Source organism: Acartia tonsa, chromosome 1, assembly GCF_053477335.1.
Source record: "Acartia tonsa isolate MP-2025a chromosome 1, ASM5347733v1, whole genome shotgun sequence".
Lineage (NCBI taxonomy): Eukaryota > Metazoa > Arthropoda > Copepoda > Calanoida > Acartiidae > Acartia > Acartia tonsa.
In genome coordinates, this window is record NC_137260.1 from 10,527,095 (window position 1) to 10,550,768 (window position 23,674).

General features: G+C 31.0%; 1 protein-coding gene across 2 annotated transcripts in view; it reads left to right on the forward strand.

The window, feature by feature from the left end:
• Window positions 1-21,387: 21,387 nt before the first annotated feature.
• Window positions 21,388-23,674, forward strand: part of LOC145312967 (irregular chiasm C-roughest protein-like) — a 45,772-nt gene continuing 43,485 nt past the window's right edge. The window contains exons 1-3 of one of the 2 annotated variants that reach the window (XM_080152189.1): window positions 21,388-21,729; window positions 22,932-23,159; window positions 23,573-23,639. In XM_080152189.1, the coding sequence (XP_080008315.1) occupies window positions 21,667-21,729; window positions 22,932-23,159; window positions 23,573-23,639 (358 nt within the window). In that variant the 5' untranslated portion in view covers window positions 21,388-21,666. The remainder of the gene's footprint in view (window positions 21,730-22,931; window positions 23,160-23,572; window positions 23,640-23,674) is intronic. The other variant, XM_080152181.1, reaches the window with a different exon arrangement.

Here is a 23,674-nt window from a genome sequence, read left to right on the forward strand (position 1 = left end):
ATTTAACACACAATAAGTGTCTCTAAGACTTCACTTTCCTCACTCTGTATATAACTTTATAACTATGTAACCATGTATATAACTCAGGTTACTTTATAGAATATCTTATTATGTTATTTTGGGATTGTAGGAAGGCGTTATTGGCCTTGGCAGCTTTTTATAGTGCCTATAAAAATGACGTCATACTGTAGTACTATTGGTAAATCAAAATGTATACTGGCCTGCCATTGGTAATTTAGTCTGTGTATTTGCCTATCATTTGTCTTATTTGTCTTTTGTATTGTATGACGTAATATCTCCTTCGACACCCCCCACCCCATCCTTCCTCTCGAATTGTACAAATTGACATTAATTTAATCTAGTTTTGAAAGAATAGCTTAATCTTATAGCCCTTCATAAATGATAGCGGCTGTGTCCCTATCATATTGTGGAGGTAGGGCAGTAAAATGACCCAAAATCATCCTAAAGCTTCAGTTTAAAACCTTTGTGGAGGTAGGGCAGTAAAATGACCCAAAATCATCCTAAAGCTTCAGTTTAAAACCATCCCGTTACCTATATTTGAAGATTTCCAAAAAAAACTTAGTCAGTGGAGTGTTTTGTGAGATCTTAACGTACAAACAAAAAACATTACTGCATTATATATGGATTTAAAATATTTTTATTTGATTAGTGAAAATATTTGTTTAAATCTTTCAAAAATAAATCTGCTCTTTAGTAAATACTCAAAAAGATATCAACCATAAAAAAGGATGCTTTCTGATGTTTGATGTTTGGGACAAACAATGAAAAAAAGATCCTATTAGATCCAATTGTAGTTAAGTAGCTTGATATATAAGGCATACCAGAGACGTTGAAAACAGTACCTACTACTGCTATGTCTTGCACATGATACTTATAGTGTAGTGAGAGTAGGTGGAAAGCCTTTGTTTATAACAGTTAGGACTTCCAGAAAAAGGTCGCGCAATGAAAGGGTTGGCTATCTGTTGCATGTTACCTGGTATCCTATTACATTTTTTTTTTTTTGGGGGGGGGGGGTTAAAGGTTTGAGGTGTGCAGTATAATGTATTTTCAAAAAAAAAAAAAATTGGGGGGAAGGAAACACCCCTTTACTCACTTTAACCCCTATAGATTTCCTTGGGGTTACTGCCTTTGGTATTATAAATTAAAAGGCAAACCTAAAATGTTTCTAAAAATGTTTCTATTTGAACAAAAAGACTCAAACTATCCGAATCAATTAGTTTTTAACCAAACATGTGTATCATATACGATGTACCTACATATAGTATTTTCATGTTTAAACGTGGTAGCAAAATTACTTGTTTTTTTTTACATTATCAAAAGATATCAGAGATAACTTCCTTCTGCAAATGGATGTAAATTATACGTGGATATTATGCCAAGGAAAAAATGTCAATATAGTTCGCCAGTTTGGTCAGTTCGTATATCCAGTAAGCTGGAAGGAGAGAGTGTAAAGGGGGTGGGCGGGGGTAAGCGTTATTTCAGCCCGCTGCATGTTTCACTTTAGTTATTAGAGAACATGAAAATCTGGTGTAAGATCCAAGTGATAAAAAAATTATTCTTCAGCGTTTAATATGTTATCTCTTAGAGAAAAGTATAATATAAATCTTTTTGCTAATATGTAATAACACTAACTAAAAATAAAATTCGCCAAGTAATTCATTTCCATATTAGAATATATCATGCATTTATTACATTTTATGCTAAAGTCAATGCTATTTTTTCGTGTAACTGATTGAACACCTATCATGTATTTGTATTTTCTTTTCATCTCTCTCACAGACTTTAAAGTTTATTGGTGCAGATAAGCTGATATACGTTTATACAGCTAGGTTATTATCCTGCTTTAGCAAATATAAGTTTATGGATGATGGTCATCATTGCATATACTCTCAAAAGATGAATTAATTTTAGTATCTTGTATTGGTGCAATTTTACATAAACTTTATTTTGTAATATCATTAATCAAATCCTTATTAATTGGTTTCGAGCTTGGTGTAGGGCAACCCCCCCCCCCCTATCCTCAAAATGCTAAGAGCGAAGAAAAATATTATTTTTTAAAATCAAAGTATTATGACCTTAGCTACATCAACATTGTACTTATAAGAACATAACTAATTGTTATAGGAATCCGCTTGTAATATTAAATAATGTCAAAATTACTTAGTATTACACTTTATAGTTTTAACCCTATAGTTACAGGTATGATTAAGCAAAATTTGAAAATTTTATAAAGAATAAATGACATTTCTGAAGTAGAACAATTAATAGCTCTTTTCGGACCTCGGAAAAAAACGAAGGAGGCGGATTTATTGTATTTTCACAGTAGCTTTCTCCTATTTCAAGCTCTAACCTTGAGGGCCAATAATTATCATTTACCTAGCCTAACCTAATCTAGATAACTTATCAAAATCTACATTGACAATACGACGAAACTCGCTACTTCATTTTCTTTCCATGATCCCTCTTTTGAAAATATTTTTTTGGTGTTTTTAAAAGCACACCCATATTAAAAGATATTAAGCGGTTTCTTTTTATTGTAAAACCTTTCAACACGATGCTATCAAATTTTGAGTGTGTCTTATCCTTGTTTTATCTTATTATCAGCTTTCTAATTTAAATTTCTCGTTTAATTTATAAATTCTTATTTCTTACTTTAGCTTTTGGAAATAATATTCAAATTAAAAGTATTCCTACTTAGAATCTATCTAAATTAATGTACTTAATTCTGTATTTATCTTTTATCTATCTAATCTTATACTATTACTGGAATCTAACACCAGATTTTCATGTTCTTTTATAAAGGGAAACTTGCAAACCCTCTCTTCCCCCTCCCCTCCCCTCCTACTGGTTGAACGAACTGACCAATATTGGAGTTAGCAACCTAAATTGATGACAATCTTTTCCCTTACATAATATTCAGGTATATTATACATCTCTTTCTATGTTAGAATTCAAAAACTTATCTTTCTTACATCTTACATCTTATTCTAATAAAATGTATTTCATAAAGTCAAAACCCATTAAATAAAGTGAACAAATTTGGATACCTTTTTTCTTTCTTTCTTCAATAATAATAAATTAGATAAATCACCAAATTCGTCCCATATTTTCGTGACAAAAAACCTACAAAAAAATGTCATTTTTAACCCCTAAAAAAAGGGGTCCTTTGATGTAAGCTTTTTTTTGTTTGACATCCCACGGATAGAATACAGGAGTAAGGGAATGGTATATGAAAATAAATTCAAATAGGAGTACCTATGTCAACATAAGTATAACTATTTACCACAAAGACTAAACTTTTCTAACTAGCATCTATGGGCTCTGTATTCAAAGGGTCAGAAAGGGCCTGTAAAAATAACTTAAAACCATCCAAAGAATGAAATCTAAAAATAAAATAGTCTAAAACCATCACAATAACTATGTGAAGCTTATCTAGAATAGAAAACCCAACTGGTTCTTTAGTTATTGAGATCTTAAGCTTTAGACAAAAATTACATAACTAAATTTTTTTTTCATTATAATTTTTTTAACTCTTAAAACAAGTTTATTATACCCCCTAAGCCCTGTAGGTGAAACCATACCTATGGCGTGTTTAAAAGGGGTATTCCAAAGATTAAGATATTTAGACCTTACATTCAAATTGTTAAGTTTTATCAAGTTATAAACTTAAAATAAATTAAATTTTTATTATTTCAAACATATTTTATTGTGATTAAAAACTTCTCTCTCTCTCTCTCTCTCTCTCTCCAAATAATTTTAGTAAGGTAAGGAATCCTTCTTTAACGTAAAAAACCTTGGCTTAAACAAGTCCAATTACGCCCTTATTACAAATTGTTAGCATATGTATTTAAAGATAGGTACAAAGATTCTAAAAAAACATTGTAAAAAAATCCCAAAGTTTGGTTATTGAAAAAAAAACAATATGGCTATGAAATGTAATTTAAGGATTTAAAAAAAATCTAATGTCCTCAAATCTTAGTGCAAAGCACTAACAATATTTTATGTTTTTTTTCAGGGAGGAAGGGAAGGGGTTTTTATCCCAAATTTTATGTTAATTTTTATAGGGATTATAAATTCTAATAAATTGATTTGAAGAGGTATTCCACCTTAGACATCCTTGACCAAATGAACCATTAAAACTAAATGTCAATAAAGGCGTTCTTATTGTAATAGTTCTTTGTTTAGTTTGCTATAATGTTTGTTTCTGAATAACTTTCCTTTTCTATGCATGTATCCTTATTTTGAACCGTGGCTAACAGGATTTTTAGGGCACATTGAAAAGAGACCAAAATATCTGAATAGATCCCTAAAAAATATCTGTTTCTTTTTTAGTAGCGGAGCAACTCTTTTTTTGTAATTATAAAGAAGTCCGTACGTTCATATATCAGGTAATTTTGTAAACGTAACAAATACAAATTAAAAAACTGTTAAAATTGGTTTTAAACCTATTTGGTATTGTAAATAAAAACTAATTTGTTATCAATTTGTTTAATAGTAATTTTATTTGTATTACTAACTGCCTAATGGATGTAGAATATATGTGGATATTATGAAAGGGGAAAAATTTCGTCAATTTAGTTTGCTAATATGGAACTCATTTCTTGGTTTATCCAGTAGGAGGGGATAAGGTGGATTATGGGTATTTTAGCACGCTGCGAGCTTCAATTTATTTAAAAAACATTTAAATCTGGTGTAACATCCAATTAATAATATATCCATATTTCAAGGTCATTGATGCTCGACTTTGATGCATGTTAACATACTTGTTTTGGTATGTGTACTGGAATACGTCTTATTTGATATTTGTCCTAAATATATTACAAATATCTTATAAATATTATAAATATTTTATTTTAACACAATCCTAAAAAGTAGTAAGTGCATTTTGTCTGAAGCTTAAGATCTCAAAATTACTCTACCGATAGAGTTTTCTTTTTTTAGGAAAGCTTCACATAGCTCCTGTAATGGTTTTAAGCCTTTTTATTTTTATATTTCACTCATTTGGTGGTTTTAAGTTATTTTTAGCCCCTTCTTGCCTCTTAGAATAACGAGCCCCTAGATGCTTGGGGCGTAGCCGCTAGTAATTTAAAAAGTACCTTTTATTGTCTATAATGGTAATGATTTTGATATGACAAACAAAAATCAAAATTTCTAAAGTGGACTTTTTGGTATAGATTAAAGAGTTGCTACCCTTTTTAAATTTTACATAAATTCATGAATCATCACACAAAGTTTAAAATCAATAGAATTTGATATTAAAGCTGTACGTTAAGGAAGGACAGACTGTCCCAAATTAAAGAAAAGTTTATCTTTTAAAAATCAATTATGAGCATCAAATATAATATTATCCTGTAAAAGGATTAGAAAGAATTACAAAATTGACATATCATAATTTTTAATGTGTGTATTCGTTTGGAAACAAAATGTTTTTCATCTCAAAATTATGAAATAGCTAATACCTTTGAGTACATTAAACAAATGTTTATGTGTATATGCTATTTAAAATCTCGCTAACCGCCTGGGACTGAATTCAAAAAGGTGGAATTCAGAGTGTTTTAACGAATTTTTGGGGAGGGTAGATCAACCCTTCTAAGATAAAAGTATTTAAGTTGCAGATTCACTTTTGTTTAGTATTATTTTTAGAACACCCCCCAAACCAGGGATACTTTTTTTTCTTTTGGTTGAGTTGGTTTAACCCTAGAAGTGAAACGGTGGTCATACAATTCTGTCTACTCTGCTGTTATTTAATGAAAAATATGGTTATTTTCTTAATTTAATTTAGTTGCCTTTTCAGTCACTCGCAGCTACACTTATAGAAGCCTCTAGGGGCCTTAACGTGGGGTGGGGTGGGGTAAGGGGGGAGGGAGTCGACACCCCACTTTCAATTTAAAAAGAAAAAAAAAAAATTTTACGGGGTCATATTTTTCTAGGGACAATTTATCTTGGGAGTGTGGTGGTACAAAAACCCACAAAATAGTTTTATACCTTGCCAGGACCTATGAGAAGCTATGTGGGAAGATTCATATCGGTAGTGGTTATCGTGATACTTCGATACACACACACACAAACACACAGATACTGTTACTTTATTATAAGGATGAACAATTTCGGTTGTTTTCCTTGATAACTATTGTATTTCCTTTGATGTTTAATAATGAATTGATCAGAAAGTAATACAGTAGGGTAACATATGACCTATACCAAGCATTAATGTGTTATACATAAGTTTCAAAATTATATATAATACTCTAGTTTAATGTTCAATAATAAATTGTAATATACTATGGTAAACTATGACCTATACCAAGCATTAATGTTTTATACATTAGGGTTAAAAACATTTACCATGAATTGTAATATCCTTAATATGTTAAGATATGACTTATACCAAGTTTTAATGTTCTTTACATACTGTTTTTTAATGTTAATTAATGCATTTAATTATGGTAAGAGATGACTTCTACCAAAATTACTGTTTTATACATTAGTGTTATTATTATTGAACTATTATTTTTTTGAATAAATAATAAGAATAAAAAGTACAAAATATTGTATTGTATGTTGATCACCAAGATGAGATAATATTGATTTTAATTGGATTAAGTTATTCTCTTTCTGTTTATATTATTTTCCCAGGGTGTGTGTGTGTGAGTGTGTGTATTGTCATAATATTTACATTTGTAAAAAGATTAATTTTCATTTATATTAATTAAAAGTTAATATTCCGTTTTAACTCTAGAACTGGCAAAATAGTGTCAATGAACAATTTGAAACCTTCTCAAAATAAAACACATTACTATTATCTAGAAATCTTCTAAAACGAAACCTTAATATTTTGCTATCGTCGAAGTCCCTAGAAACAGTAGTGGCACTAGAGGTTGTGAGGAGGGGGAAGGGATTGAGAAGAAAAACTATATCGGTTCAGCTGTTAGCGAGATCCTTCGGTGCAGACACAGGTACGCAGAGCTCTTGTTACTTTATTGTAAGGATTGTTAGGCTTTATTAGTAGATGAAATACAGATAGACAAACAGGCAACCATATCTATAAAGAGTAGCTGCGCATCTTATAACCCATGAAGTTGTCATAATGATTGGCAATCTCCGTGTCTTTCTCTACCAGCACCATGTGAAAATAAAGTATAACCAGGGACATTTCCATCAAAGTCCATTTTCGAGCACTAAAGCTATACCCCATATTTTGGAAATTAACTGAAAATAAAGGTGGAGGTTCTTTTACTTTAAGTCGTGTAATATTGGGTACTGGGAAGCCCCAGTAGGGTTTGGGCACATAAGTTATAGAGCCTGCAGGCGTAGGGTTAGGGTCCCCACATTGGTTATGTATTGTAAAAATCCCTATTCCCTGGTTAATATTACTAATACAAAGACGACAAAACAGTCATAGGGAGCAAAAAGAGCATGGAAAATTAACAATATAATGCCATCAAAACAACCAAAAAAATTTCACTTCTTAAAAAGTATAAAAAGAAACATCTTATTTGATAGAAATACCAAAATATAAAAATTTCCAACAAATTTTAAGTAAATTAAACTACTGAATATCTTAAAATCGTCCCAAAGCTTTAAAAAATGTGTAAGACTGCTAAAAAATTGTGTTATTTTGTATGAAGAAATGTAAAAGTTTAACTAATATACGGTGTCATGAGAAAAATCATGAAAATTGATATAAAACATGATACTCAAAAAAGTTAAAAGCAAGGATGATATAAGGAAAAGTTGAAAATTAAATCAATTGCTATAAAAGTAAACATAAGTAAAATGGTACTACGTCAAACCCTAGATACGTCAAACAGTAGATGCGACAAACGCTAGACAGACAAACAGTAGACAGACAAACCCTAGACACGATATACGCTAGATACGACAAACGCTAGAATGCGACAAACACTAGAATATGATAAACGCTAGATTTTTTCTAAAGGGGACAAACAATAGATACGACAAACGCTAGAATTAATCCTTATAACAAAGTAAATGATGTTTGCTTGTCTGATCTCGCTAACCTCTGAACCGATCGGGTTCTCCTTAACAGGGTAGCTTCTCATAGGTCCCGGGAAGTTTTAAACTTTTTTGGGGGAAGGGTACTACCACCATCCCAAGATATTTTGCACCTAGAAAATAATTACACCCCCCACCCAAAAAATTTTTTTTTTTAAATACTAAACTAAAAATAGAGTTGGGGGATGGGGTGGGTTTAGAAGAAAGTTTTCTTATTCGTTGGCTAACCAACTTTTGGTAATTTAATAAATTTTGCATGGTTGGTTTAATAAGTTGAGTGTTCAAACGTTTCAACCACTAATTTTATGCAATAGGGGATGTACATTGTACATAGATTTTTCGGCCATTATCTTATCAATTTAGATCCCCCCATTGATAGTAATATAAATTTAATATTAATTAACAAAAAAATCCAGAATATTTTTTTAAGTTTAAATTCTAGCGTATGTCGCTTCTAGTGTTAGTCGCACTTTAAAAATTCTACTGTTTGTCGCGAAATTGAAAATTCTACTGTTTGTCGTAGTCTAGTGTTTGACGCATCTATTGTTTGACTGTCTAGTGTTTGACGCATCTACTGTTTTTCTGTCTAGCGTTTGTCGCATCTACTGTTTGACGTATCTAGTGTTTGACGTAGTACCAAGTAAAATATACATATTTTTATAATTTGAAAAGCTTTATTTGAGGTTTTAAGATATTTTTTAATGTTTGTTTAACTTTCTTAAAAAGAAAAAAAGTAGATATTTAAAAAGACTGTTTTATAAAATCCTTCATGACGGATTGTCCTTAAAACAATTTTTTTCTTGTTGAATATCTACATATACCCAAATATCCAATTTTAATCCTTTATGTAAAAATCCTTAAATTTAAGTAAAAGAAAATGTTCAAAATTAATGTTACTCAATTTTATTCCACAAAAGGCATGTTAGTTCGTCAAATATAGTAATTTTTTGCGTAATTTGAGTTTTATTTTTGGCAATTTATTATCCTTTGTTTGTCTTGTAATAACCAAGACTTTTCAAAACATTTATTACAGAAATTTTAAAGAAAATGAGAATGAAAACATCCATAAAAGCGAAGCTGAACAATTCAACATGACAACATTTTAAATACTTTAAGAAGCAAAATATTATATTATTAATATATTAAAATCTAAAGAATTAATTATTAGTATACAGTCTAATGTTAATGTTAATGTATATAGTCTAAATACAGGATATTCAAAAATATGGATTGCCTTCATATTGTTACCTAATTGTTTCAGGAATTATGTATAAATTAACGATCAATGCTAAGCGTTATACCCAAGATTTTAAACCAAGTTTAAACCAGTTTTAGGCTAATTTGACAAAATATTGAGAAGTTTGTTCAAACTTTTTACTTAATAATTTAGTTTTTACATAATTTATTTCGAGTTAAACATGAAACAAACTATGAATTTATGTAATTTTAAATGTTTATAATAGATAAATTACGAATTAAGGAATATAAATCATGTACATTTGAAGTATGAGATATTATATTTTTGTTTTAATAGAAACTCAGGAAAATCATTTAGAAAATCGGAATTTATACCCATATTATGTAAAATTGTTAGAGCAGATTTTACAACAAACAATGATTGAGAGAAACAGTTTAAAATGGTCCATCTTGATAAACATTCAACTTTACTAATTTTTAATGAGCGATCTTTGGCAATTAGAATTAGCAATGATAGTTGAAAAAATATTTCATTTTTAGCAAATATAGGGTACCAAACATTAAAAAGATAAAAAAAATTTTTAAGATGAATGAATTCTGGGGTGTCATTATTAAAATAATAGTCTAAATATAAGGCAAGTGCATGTATAAAGAATTTTGGGTAAAGGCAAACGAATAACGAGTGTTCTATACTACTTTCTACATTACATAGATTATATTTAGTAGAATCACTATGACCAAAAAGACCAAGTTTTCGTTTTGATACAAGAGTGCGGGAATATTTGATTGAAAAAGAAACTTTTAAAATACAGGGGTAGAGGAAGAGAGAATAATTTATTGAAGCTCAATTCAAAAGTCTCTGTGTCAGGGGAAAATAGACCATCTCTCAAACGAGTTTTTTTCCATGCTTAAACATAAATTATCATCAAATGAAATTTCCCTTCTTTAACAGAATAATATCATTACAGTTGCAAATATTTTTAACCACAGAATAATTGGAGATCTATTGCATCTCACTTTTCTGTAGTCACCAGAAAAGAGTTTATGAATTTAGGAAAACCCCTTATTGACCTAAACAATTTTAATCTACTTAATAATTTTAATCCATAAAACTTTGCAAAAATTGTTTCTTTCTCTCTTACTCACACAAAATAAAAAAAGCTAAATACAACTTAAGTTGATACTATATTACCTTTGATTTATATCTTAATATAAACTTAGCCTCTAGGGGCTACTACCAAAGAAGATCCCTCCGCTCCATATATTTTAATTATAAATTCTACCTCCCCCACCCTCCGAGACAAAATGCTCAGTAACCTGTGAATAAAAACATTCTTGTTTTTCATAATTTCTGTGTTTCCGTTAAAAAAAACACATTTTTTGAGAAAAAGGGTAACACGCAACACAAGTTGATTCGATTTGGTTTTAACACAAAAACTGTTTAGTTTTTTAATAGCATAGCTAAGATATAAGTCTGACAGTGCGTCCGTCCGTAAAACTTAATGTAAACCATGACTGTTTTAACTTTTAACAGACTTGAGAATGTGGTTTACACTTTGATAAAACTTGGCGTTTTTTTTTTATATTGGAACTAATAATAATTTTGTTGCCATATTAGTAAACAACAGTTTACCGTAATACCTTTATTAAAAATATTTTTTTTGATTTTCTTCTTAACGATAATGTTCGTTAAGATCTCGCTAACCATATAAAAAGAGTCACCTAGTTTTCAGGATGGTTTACAGCCCTCTTACAGCCACTAAACTTTGCATACAGAGCACTAAATGATAAGGGCGAAGTCTGCATTGTAAATCTTTAGAAATCTAGTTATTATAATAGATGGCTACAGTTTTCTATAAAGCATATAATTTGTCAGTTTTATAAAACAACGTTGCTAATGATTTTTTGATTGCTGTATTACAATATTTTAGATGGATGGATACAAAAATGAAAAAAAATTGTTCTTTTTAAAAATCTTCTAAATCTAATTCTGGATCAATAAAAGCATATTAGAGTTATTAGTCCATCCGTTTACATGATCTTACCAGACAACAAAAACAAACATATTATGTAATTAATAAAGTTTAGATAAAATGTTAGATTTAGAGATTTTTATGAATCCTCATACCCTATCCCTGTCGAAATAAAAGTATATTGGCATAAATACAGATGTTATCAACGGTTTTCAACAGGTCAACTGGAAAACAACAGATAATCTGACATTCATTTCACTTCAAACAAGGATGACAATATTGGTAGAGGCGTAGTCTATGACAATTGCCAAAAAAGCTCAAGACTTTGGGCTGTTTATTACACTAGTCCCAAAATCTTCGGGTATAGTATCTTTCGTGGCAACGCCTCTTAAGGGGCGTTTCGTCGTATTTTCACAGTAGCTTATCCCCTATTTCTAGTCCCTGCGGGGCCAATTGCCTAACCCTGCGAGGCAATCAATAGTTTAGGTTAAGTTATGTTAGGCTAACCTAACTTAACCTAACCTGAAATAACCTATCAAAAGCTATTGTGAAAATACAACGAAACGCCCATAAGAGGCGTTGTCACGAAATGGACTATACCCAAGTCTTCTAATAACGTTTTATTATTTGTTGGCTTAACAACCAATTCGTTGGCTTGGGGACTGTTATTAAATTTCGATTGGTTGGTTGGTTCGTTAAATTGATTGTTCAAATATTTCAACCACTAATTGTAATCTACAGAAGGGGCAAATTGTGCATCATCAATGGGGATGTCCAATAATTTTTCGGCTATTGTCTTATCCCTTTAGATCCCTTGAGATAAATAGATAATCATGCAGAAAAAATATGTAGTTTCTTAGGTAATTGAAAATATAAGTTTGTAGAGTTGTCACGCATCCAAAATAAAGATGTTGTATTCCGCCTTAATTTTCCCATCTTATTTTTTTCCATATTTTTTTTTAACGGTTAACTTTGAAAAATGAACTTTGAATTTTGAAGTTAAGCAAATATCATAATTATAAAATGTTGTAGTGAAATTGACAAAATGTCTGAAAATAATTTTAAGATTAGGGCTGGCGTCATTGTAGTCAGTAGTCACTAATGCATTAAAATAGGACAGAGCTTGAAAATATAAAGTTTTTATAAATGTTAGGTTGCACATCCAATCGAAGACAATTTATCCCCAGAAAAAAATAACTATAGACATAAAGCTTTCAATGTTAAATAAACGTGGATATTATGCCATGGAAAAAATTGTTGTCAATTTAGCTTGCTATCACGGAAGTCATTAATAATTGGTCAGCTCGTGCAACCAGTATGAGGGGTAAAACGAGGGAAATCGTTATGTTAGCCCGCTTAAAGTTTTACTTTTTTAGAGAACATGAAAATCTGTTGTAAGATCCAGGTAGTAATATGTCCATTTAAGTATCATAATATATTTTTTAAAATTGTATGTAAAAATTCTGACAGAGGCTAATTTTTTTCTCTTGAAAATAAATCTATGTCCTGTAATATAATTACAATATAATACTGTGTCGTTTTTAATTATAGGGCTCATTTTTTAGAAGAAAATCAAAACCCCTTTTTTCAACCGAAAATTTGGTGTAAATGAAAAATTATATTTTAATTAATACTCATGTTCTTTTTTGTCAGGAAGGAGTTGGTATTATCAAAAATTTTCGTAGATTTAAAAAAAAAAACAAGGATTACAACCTCCAAAAGTACAAAAAATATGGTTCGACAAACAGACAAAGTTAATTGCAGAGAAGATAAAAATAATATTAGGAAAGCAAAAATCACGAAACCTTTATAAAAATATAAAGTTCAAAATTATGTAGTATAGCCATGAATCCGACGGTCCAAGTAAATTTACAAAATATTTCAGACGTCTAACTTAAAAAGTCTTATAATTTTTTATTTTAATATCCGCAGAAAGCTGTCTGTAATACGATGGGCTACATTACCAGTGGCGTGCGAAGCACTTTGTCTAGGGGGGGGCATTTTGAAGATTTTGTAAAATTTTGCCCCCCCCTAAATCAAAGTGCCCCGGGGGGGCACTTTGCTTTAGGGGGGGGCATTTTGATTTTATATACTAATTTTAAATAAGGGCGTGTTAAGGGGTGGGATTATTTGATTATGGGCCTTCTAGTCCTTATCCCTTTTTCCCCATCCCTTCTCCCATCCCTATTTCCCATTTATATCTCCCATCTCTTCCCCCCCTATCTTCTCCCCCATCCCTTCTCCCCACCATGCAATGACCGAAGGAAAGGGAGCTAGAAAGCATCTTCCAAAAAAAAGTACAAAAGATAATTTAACCTTCCAACCCCCTCCCCCCCCCCCCACCACCACAAAACATTTTTTATGGGAGGAAGGGGATGTTATAAAATCTCAGCAGGAAGGATGAATAACCCCATTAAAAAAATTTTTTGGGGGGGAGATAAAAACACTCATTTTGGAAATAATTTACCAAAAATAAACCTAATATGTAGAACTGATTTTAAATATTTCTTTATTGTATGACAACAAGGATGACAACATCTATTAGTAGCAAAGCACAAAAAATCATTAATAAGAATACAGACAAGAAGATTTAAAGAGCATTAGTTTAAATAAATATATATTTTAGGTAGAAAAAGTCACAAATCCTTTTTCTTGTATGTTGTGTGATGACAGTCAAAGTAAATTACATACTAGATGCTCAGAACAACGAGAGATTTTATTTTTTTGATATTATAATCCACAAAAAAATTTATTGTGCTATAAAATCCAAAGATATAAAGAACTTTGTAAAAAATAAAAAAAAATACTTGTCCTTTCATCTACAGATATGAAAATCTCTTAGAAATATGGAAAACTTTGGGGTATAGTCTCTTTTGTGGCAACGCCTCTTAAGGGGCATTTAGTCGTATTTTCATAGTAGCTTTTAATAGTTTATTATAGGTTAAGTTAGGTTAGGTGATTTTCCCGCAGGGTTAGGCAATTGGCCCCACAGGGGCTATAAATAGGGGAAAAGCTACTGTGAAAATATGAAGAAATTAAGAGGCAATGTCACGAAAGGGACTAAACCCGAAATTTGATTTTGATACCCTTAGCTACAAAAATTTTGAGAATTGGACCAAACAATGGGGGAATTGTGAAAGATACAAAATTGCCAAAAACGTCATAAAAAGCAGTCTGACCTCCAGAAATTTCTAATATTTAATTATACTCCATAATGTTGGGAGTGTTAACATTAAGTTTTAGCCTTCTATCTTTAATTGCAGTTAAGAAAATTACATTTCCCCATTAGCATTACAAACTGACAGCCATAGTTATTATAGAGAAGAGAAAAAGTTATATCAACATATCCTACCCTCTTTAAATGGCAATTTAACAATTTGTCAATTTTTCATGAAGTGGTGTTTTCAAGGATTTATTAGGGCTGTGTGCAAAGCGCACCGAAAAATATTTATTTCCTCTTTGAACTAAAATCAATTAACTACAACAAGAGTGACGTATTTTAACAAGTTTTGTAAGGGTATGTACACAAAAAAATTATAAACTTATCCTGAACATCATATGACATCATATATAGTTATTAATTTAGACAGACATACAATGTTGAAAAAAAGGCTTAGATAAATACCAACGCTGTTTCATTTTTATTTAAATAACTTTTTGATTAAATATTTGATTTTTACAAATGTTTTTATACAATGTGATAAAAAGCAGAAACCAATTGGAAGGGCGCGAAGCGCAAATTTTTTTCTTCAAATATGCAGGGAGGAGGGAAGGTGTTTTGGGCTATTTATTACACTAGTCCCCAATATTTCATATAAACATTTTCTTATTCGTAGAAAAAGTCACAAATCCTTTTTCTTGTATGTTGTGTGATGACAGTCAAAGTAAATTACATACTAGATGCTCAGAACAACGAGAGATTTTATTTTTTTGATATTATAATCCACAAAAAAATTTATTGTGCTATAAAATCCAAAGATATAAAGAACTTTGTAAAAAATAAAAAAAAATACTTGTCCTTTCATCTACAGATATGAAAATCTCTTAGAAATATGGAAAACTTTGGGGTATAGTCTCTTTTGTGGCAACGCCTCTTAAGGGGCATTTAGTCGTATTTTCATAGTAGCTTTTAATAGTTTATTATAGGTTAAGTTAGGTTAGGTGATTTTCCCGCAGGGTTAGGCAATTGGCCCCACAGGGGCTATAAATAGGGGAAAAGCTACTGTGAAAATATGAAGAAATTAAGAGGCAATGTCACGAAAGGGACTAAACCCGAAATTTGATTTTGATACCCTTAGCTACAAAAATTTTGAGAATTGGACCAAACAATGGGGGAATTGTGAAAGATACAAAATTGCCAAAAACGTCATAAAAAGCAGTCTGACCTCCAGAAATTTCTAATATTTAATTATACTCCATAATGTTGGGAGTGTTAACATTAAGTTTTAGCCTTCTATCTTTAATTGCAGTTAAGAAAATTACATTTCCCCATTAGCATTACAAACTGACAGCCATAGTTATTATAGAGAAGAGAAAAAGTTATATCAACATATCCTACCCTCTTTAAATGGCAATTTAACAATTTGTCAATTTTTCATGAAGTGGTGTTTTCAAGGATTTATTAGGGCTGTGTGCAAAGCGCACCGAAAAATATTTATTTCCTCTTTGAACTAAAATCAATTAACTACAACAAGAGTGACGTATTTTAACAAGTTTTGTAAGGGTATGTACACAAAAAAATTATAAACTTATCCTGAACATCATATGACATCATATAGTTATTAATTTAGACAGACATACAATGTTGAAAAAAAGGCTTAGATAAATACCAACGCTGTTTCATTTTTATTTAAATAACTTTTTGATTAAATATTTGATTTTTACAAATGTTTTTATACAATGTGATAAAAAGCAGAAACCAATTGGAAGGGCGCGAAGCGCAAATTTTTTTCTTCAAATATGCAGGGAGGAGGGAAGGTGTTTTGGGCTATTTATTACACTAGTCCCCAATATTTCATATAAACATTTTCTTATTCGTTAGCTCAACATCTTTTGGGACTTAAATGGAATATTGATTGGTTGGTTAATTAAGTTGAGTTTCCATACGTTTCATCCACTAATTGTAATCTATATAAGGGGTAATTTTGTGTATCATCATTGGGGATGTACAAAAAAAGATACTTCCTATTAAGGTTAAATGAATAGTAACTGTCTGTTTGGCGCGAAGCGCCAAAAAATTTTTTTGTTGAGTATTTCTTGATCTTTTTTTTTGGGAATTGGGAGAGTTTTGCTTTTTGTAGGGTAGGGGGCAAAAAGGGGCATTTTTGTTTACCAGGGGGGGGCAAAACGGGGCATTTTTCAACATTTAGGGGGGGGCAGGGGGGGCGGTCGCTAGGGGGGGGCAGGGGGGGGCGTTTTGGTCGCTAGGGGGGGGCGATTGCCCCAAACGCCCCCTTCGGTTCGCACGCCACTGTACATTACTATTAAATGAATCACCATGTAAGATTTGATAATATTCCTTGCAGTGATTGTAAATTTTCTTTTTCGGTGGTCCTGCATTTATTTTACAAGGTTAGTTTGGTTTAGAGTTAGAAAATACGATTACTTTGGTTTAACACATTACTAGCTGCTCCATCATTCAAGGGTACTGAATTAGAAGGGAAAGGTAGGCGCCATGGCAATAGGCCAAATCTATAAAAAAAATCAAATAAAAAAAAAAATAGCCTAAAACTGATCTAGGACCTTTGTGAATTGCACGGCACTTTTTAAAGGACAAACCAAAAATACTCAGAACTTTGTAAAATAAGATATATTCCTGAATAATCAATCATCATTATCAGCTCTAAAGGGTTATAAATGTTATATTTTATAGGTAGTTACTTTGACTTTTTGCTCCTTCTTTATATTGTGTAGGTATTAGCTATAATTTTTAAAAGCGAAGCTTTTCTATAATTAGGGTCGGTCCGTCCGTCCGTCCGTCCGTACGTCCGTCCGTCCGTCCGTCCGTCCGAGATAGATAGCTTTTATTCGTTAATTTAGGCATGTTAGAATAGTCCTATCGATATCAAACTTTGCATTGTGATTCCTGTAGTAGTTAGGTACGATTTAGAAAGCGTAGCAACTCTATAATCATTACCAGAATGTCCGTACGTCCATTTTAAACATGTTGATTTTTCTACTTTTTTAAAAACAAATTTTTATGTGATCTAATTATCCGTTTGATCTGATTTTTGGTATATTGATTCCTGGGACAACAAAGAAAAATATTTAAGCGAAGCAACTCTATAATCAAGTCCTAAAAATGTAAGTATATCCATAAACATTATCCTGTATCAAGCAGTTTTTCAACAAATTTATTTACAATTTAGCTTTGACTCTTATACTTTTATATTCTGATCATTCAGTTTAGACACTATACAAGTGTTTATGTCCGTTTGTCCTACCGTTTCAGTGCTTCGCTTTTATGGATGTTGTCATCCTTGTTTTTTATATATTTTCCAACCTTTTGATATTGAGGCCTTTATCCGGTGGTCCCTAGGTTCATATTTGCAATCAAACTAATGTCAAAATTGATGTCTACATTAGAGTTTATACAAAGAAGAAGAAGAATACCAATTTTCCATTTAGCCAACCTGAAACATGATCATTTTATTTTTCGATTGTTTACCCAATAAAAGATTAACTTAGAACAATAATTTGTCGCATATTATTATAGGCAGCTTTCCACGGATATCAAAATGATAAGATAAAAAGAAGGCCCAACCTGACAAAACAGGTATTAATTTTCGCGGTGAATTGTCTGTATTACGATGCTTAATTGGTTTCGAAGCTATAATGGAAAATTATTCAAGAAGAGTCCAGCTGTTTAAGGAATCTTAAGCAGCAACCAAAGAAAGAAACCCAACTTCTTTATTAAATAATTTTTTTATAATAAGAATAATACTAGTTTTAACTTTATTTTTGTATGAAAATTAGTCTAAATTAAAGTGTATTTTAACTAAAAAGCTAAATCATTTCACCTCTTTAATATCTAGCTAAAATACAATATTTTTACTGCAGTAGTGTATGATATATTTTAGTCCAAATTGACGTGTATTTCAGCTACCGTTCTCAAACTCCCGCTAATTTCTGGGACCTGTGAAAAGTATTATGGAAAACAACCGAGAGAGAGAGGACAATGGGCTGTTTCTTTTACTAGTCCCCAAAGTTTTATAATAATGTTTTCTTAACAACTTTGGGAACTTTAGGGAATTTTAATTAGTTGATTCATTAAGTTGGGTGTTAAAACGATTCAAAAACTAATTTTAATCTACTGAAAGGGTAATTTTATGTATCATCAATTTATCGGCCATTGTCTTATCCCTTTAGATCCCTGAGAAAACAATCCTGGTTAAACATGGAACCATTAAACTTTACTATGAAAAACCTACAAATTAATGCTATTCGCATAATGAATGCATACTTATGTTGATAAAATGGCAGCACAATGTCTAATACTATTATATAAAGTAATAGGTTTTTCTTTGGATGTAGCTTAAGATTTCGATAACTACTGAACAGATTGAGTTCTCCATTTTATGGAAACTTTCAGGTGGTCCCTGGATGGGTTTAGGCTATTTGATTGTTATTTCTAAGTTTGGTTTTAGGCTGTTTTCCTACTTTCAAAACTCCTTCGAATATTTACCTCCTAGATGCTTAGAGCGCAGCTTCTAATAATTAATTAAATCATCACATCTGTTTTTTACAATCCTTATTTCTATGACTGACAAAGAAACCCCTTAATTTGAGACCCATCCCTAATTTTTTGCTATTCTTGATTTTGCTTTTTCTTGCTTCAATTTTCGATTTTCTCTTTTTTCCTTTACTTTTATATTAGACAAATATATTAAAGTAGCTTGATATATGCGTTTGTTTATGTTCATTAAGATGTTAAATTTAGATTGAAATAGTCTATCCATGTTAAGATATCAATAAAATTGAAATATGAAATAGTTTCATATTTCTCTGATTTATACTTATTTTAAAAACCATAGTAGTGTAAGTATGTTGATATGGTCGTCCAGTTAGATCATAAGAACTGTCGGAACATTAGGTTTGTAATTCTTGGGCAAGCTTTCAATTAGTATTTGGTAGAATATGTTATTGTTTGTTGAGGGGTGAACCTATTTAATTTAAAATTTCTCTAAAACACAGAAACCTCCAATATTTTACTTGGTGATTGATACTCATAGTCCTTTTCTGGAGCAAAGAAAATGATGGCTAGTGGCGCAGTCGCTTGAATCTATACTAATAACTCAATTATCTCAACTAATTTCACTCAGAAAATGTAGCAACTTCATCAAACCTAAGTTTTGGTTTTCAAAGGTCACCATTTACTGGGATATTACAATATGATTTCAACTTGATTTTGCTACATTCATAAAGTTATTATTCAATATAGAGATCCTTGGAAGCATGTACATATAACGTAGCTACTATAGACAACATTTAAAGATTTATAACTAAATTTAAAGTAGTATTTGTTATCAACTAGGAAAATTAGAAATAAACTGTTTTTTTTTGATTATTGGAAATGCAAAATTTTCCAATCTTATGTAATTAGGGCCTTATTAATTATGGAAACTAGTACTCTAATCTAGACTGTCTTCAGAAGCTATTTCCCTGGGCCCAAAAACGGAAATTATTATCCACTCATGCCCCGGCCCCCTACTCAGACAACCCTATCCCTGCAGTGCCCCTCTGCCCACTTAACCGTACCCCTGCATTGCCCCCTGCCAACCTAACCCTAAGTAGTTCCTCCCTCCACTTTATAAACTCTTCAATGTTCCATATAACATCCCCTACCTATCATCAACAGAGAAAAGTATTATAAAAAGCAAAAGATTGGACATTGGACTGTAAATTACATGGAACCAAAATTTATATAAAAACGTTGGTAAAACTTGGCGCTATCACTCAAAATACCCTCTTAAGCAGAGATTGTATTTTATAGAAAGGCTAATTTTGGTTATCAATTTTAATTTTTTTTTAAATTGGGAATGAAAATCATTTTACCATCCCTTTAAATGATCCCTTAATATCTATAGATATAAAACAGAGAAAGAATGGACAATGGTTCATAGAATATTCTTAAAATTCTTGCATATTAAAGCTATCTTACTGCTCATTCGAATACAAAGCCTTTAGATGATAGGGGCGTAGCAGCTAGTAATGCAAAAAAACTTATATAAAGCAGTTAAATAGCTGCTTTAATGCTTTAATGTTATTGTAGCAGTAAGTAAAAGTGAATATCTTTTCTAAATGTTATTGCTATTTGGTTTAGATATTAAATTATTTTTGAAACAACTCTTCTAATATATAAAGGTAGGCATCTGAAGGGTGAAGACAATGGCCGATACATTGAAATACATCCCCAATGATGATACACAAAATTACCCATTCTGTAGATTAAGGAATCAACTAATTTAAATTCACTAAAGTCTCCAAAGTTGATAAGCTAACGAATAAGAAAACTTTTAAAACTTTGGGGACTAGTGTAATAAACAGCCCATTGTCCCCTCTCTCTGGGTATTTGATTTAATTTTCAGAATCTTTGTCAACATACAAACTAAAGTCCTCCCTTCCCTCTCTAGCTCTGATTGTGTTGCCCCAATTGTGTCTTAGAAGTTAGTAATTTAGTCATCTTCCATGGTTTGTATACATAGTTAGATAGATAGATAGATGGGTTGGGTAGATAGATCGAAATATATCAAACTTGGTTGGATAGATAGATAGCTCTTTCTTCCTTCTTTATCAATCTCCCCCACTTACTCAAATACTACAATATAGTATTACCTTCCTTCCCCTCTCTGTTTACATTAAACAATATCCCCCCTATTCTGCTTTGTTATATTTTCCTTATGAGTAACCATAATTGAAGAAAACCAAAGAAATCAGGGAAATCTTGCCGTACAGGCACGACATGCTATCTGCCTTATTGAGCTAACACCACCGCACCAGTACGTTATTTTCCCCATGTGTGTGTGTGTGCGTGTGTGTGTGTATTGGGTAATAACATACTTCGTTCAATTTTGTCTTTCCCGCGTTTGACGGATAGATGCCCGTCGGCTAATTTTTCACCGGCTTGATGAAATTCCCCATACTTCCCCCCTTCTCTGTCTCTCTCTTTCTCTCTATGTGTATGTGTGTGTAAGAAATACCACCCAAATCGACGGACTTTAAGAAGTTGTAAATGTAATAGTATACTATAAGCATTTTACACAAGAAGCATATATTTATTAATGCTTATCAAAAAATAAGCAATTTTGCTGTTATATTAATAAAATAGTGAATTATTTAATTAAAAGAACTTAAAGTGATATAAAATGAAACGATAATTATAAGATCAATAAAGAAGTGATTTTTATTTAATAATATTTTAGTGAAATGAAAATATAAACAAAAAATATATAGCTAAAAAATGTTGTGCTTTAGACAAATTTTGATTGTTTCTTCCTTTTTCACATCATCGTTAGCTGTTCAGGTATAGTTTTTAATTTTTTTATGTTGAACCAGCGGCTGCGCTCCTAGCATCTAAGTGCTTTGTAATAAAAAGAAATAAGTAAGTAGGGGCCAGAAATATATCTTAAAGGCTTTAAATTTAGCCTAAAACCTTCTCTAATAATACTTCCCCAAAAAGGAAAACTCAATCAGTTTAATACTTTTGAAATCTTTACTTTTATATAAAAGGTTTATAACATTTTAGCACAATTTATAAGATGAAAAATGATAATTTAACATTAAGCTTTTGGAGGGATTTGACACACTAAAAAAACCTTTGACTCCTCCAAATTTTTGCAAGTAAAATTTAACGTATCCTTAACTTTTGACTGTCTAGAAATTGGAATAAAAACATTTTTTTTTATAGATTCGATTATTCTTTACATTATTTCATTAGCTAAAATCTATACCATAAAGTAGTAAGTTTTTTTTTGACATTGATAGTCCATATGGGTTGCATTTTTTATGAAGTATCAAAAATTGTCTTTAAGTGGTTACCTCCCCTGGCCTTCTTTTAGATGCTAGGGTTGAAGCAGCTTATAAAAAATATAAGGTTAAACAATTATCTTCATATAGTCAACAATTATCTAACTATTATCCTGAAATTCTAAAACAAAAACTATAAAATTATTTACTAAGGATATATAATTCAATCCAATGGAATTAATTAGATATTATTAAGCTTTTAAAATATTTAAAAATGCTAATTTTAGAAACATAATATTTATATAAATATAGATTAAAATGTAATTAACAATGATAAAAACATGTTTGATTATTGTCAATTTAATTGTACGTTTTAAATAAATAGGTTAACTACTGCAATTTTGTTTCATTTTTATTAACGTTTCAAATACTAAAACTAATTTATTCGAAGCTTATTTCAAATTTATATTGTTTAATTCATATATTTTGACTATTTAGTTTTATATAATTTTAGATTTATAACTATTTAGGGGGTGGGTAATTACCACCACTCTTCTCAAAAAAATTATCCCGCCTCTCCTAAAAGATTTTTTTTCTCAGTTTTCCATTTAAAAGTAAAATTGAAAGTGGATTGTCGACTTTCACTCAACCTTCTCTCAAGTAAATAAAAACATTAGTTAAAAAAAGATTGATGAAATTTATTGCTACCTAAGTATTATTAGGAATTAAAAAAATAAAATAATAAAGATAAATTTTCAGGAATGGATAGAAAAACCTGGATACGCCGAGGTCAACCCGGGCGGGTCCGTGATCCTACCCTGCAGGGTGCTCAACAAGAAAGGAGAGTGTAGGTGGGAGCGTAACTCCCTGCCTGTGGGTGTCCACCCTGGCAAGTATGAGTGGGCCACTGGTAGTGGGGTGGAGGACTGCTCCCTTAGGATTCTCTCAGCGGAGATGGAGTATGATGACGGAGACTGGGTCTGTCAGGTACACGGACGGTTTAATACTTTTGTAGCGTGGTTACTCTTCAATTTTTTTTTATATAAGTCTGAATATCTATTAGACATATATACATTAATGTGTACAGGAATATTAAACTTATCAATTTAACAAGTTTTGCTTCAAATGTAGATATACTTATTTGTAAAGAAAAAATAGTCTTTATTTCTTTATTCTCATTAGGAAGGGAGTAGATATTGCACTGTAACTTAAACTGGTACCCAAAGTTTTATGAATAAATTCTCTATTTCATTTTAAAAATCTTTATTAGTTTGTACAATCCTTTAGTGTCCAAATGATTCAACTAATCATCTAAATCAACAGAAGGGGTTATTGTGTATATTGTAAATGGTGTTTTACATCAAATTATAGTCCATTGTCTCATCTCTTTTTAATTGTAGGTGACCGCCAGCAGCTTTCAAAACAGGGACACACTAATCTCCGAAGCAGCCAAGCTTGTTGTAAGAGGTAAAAAAATAATTAGAACAAGGATGACAACATCC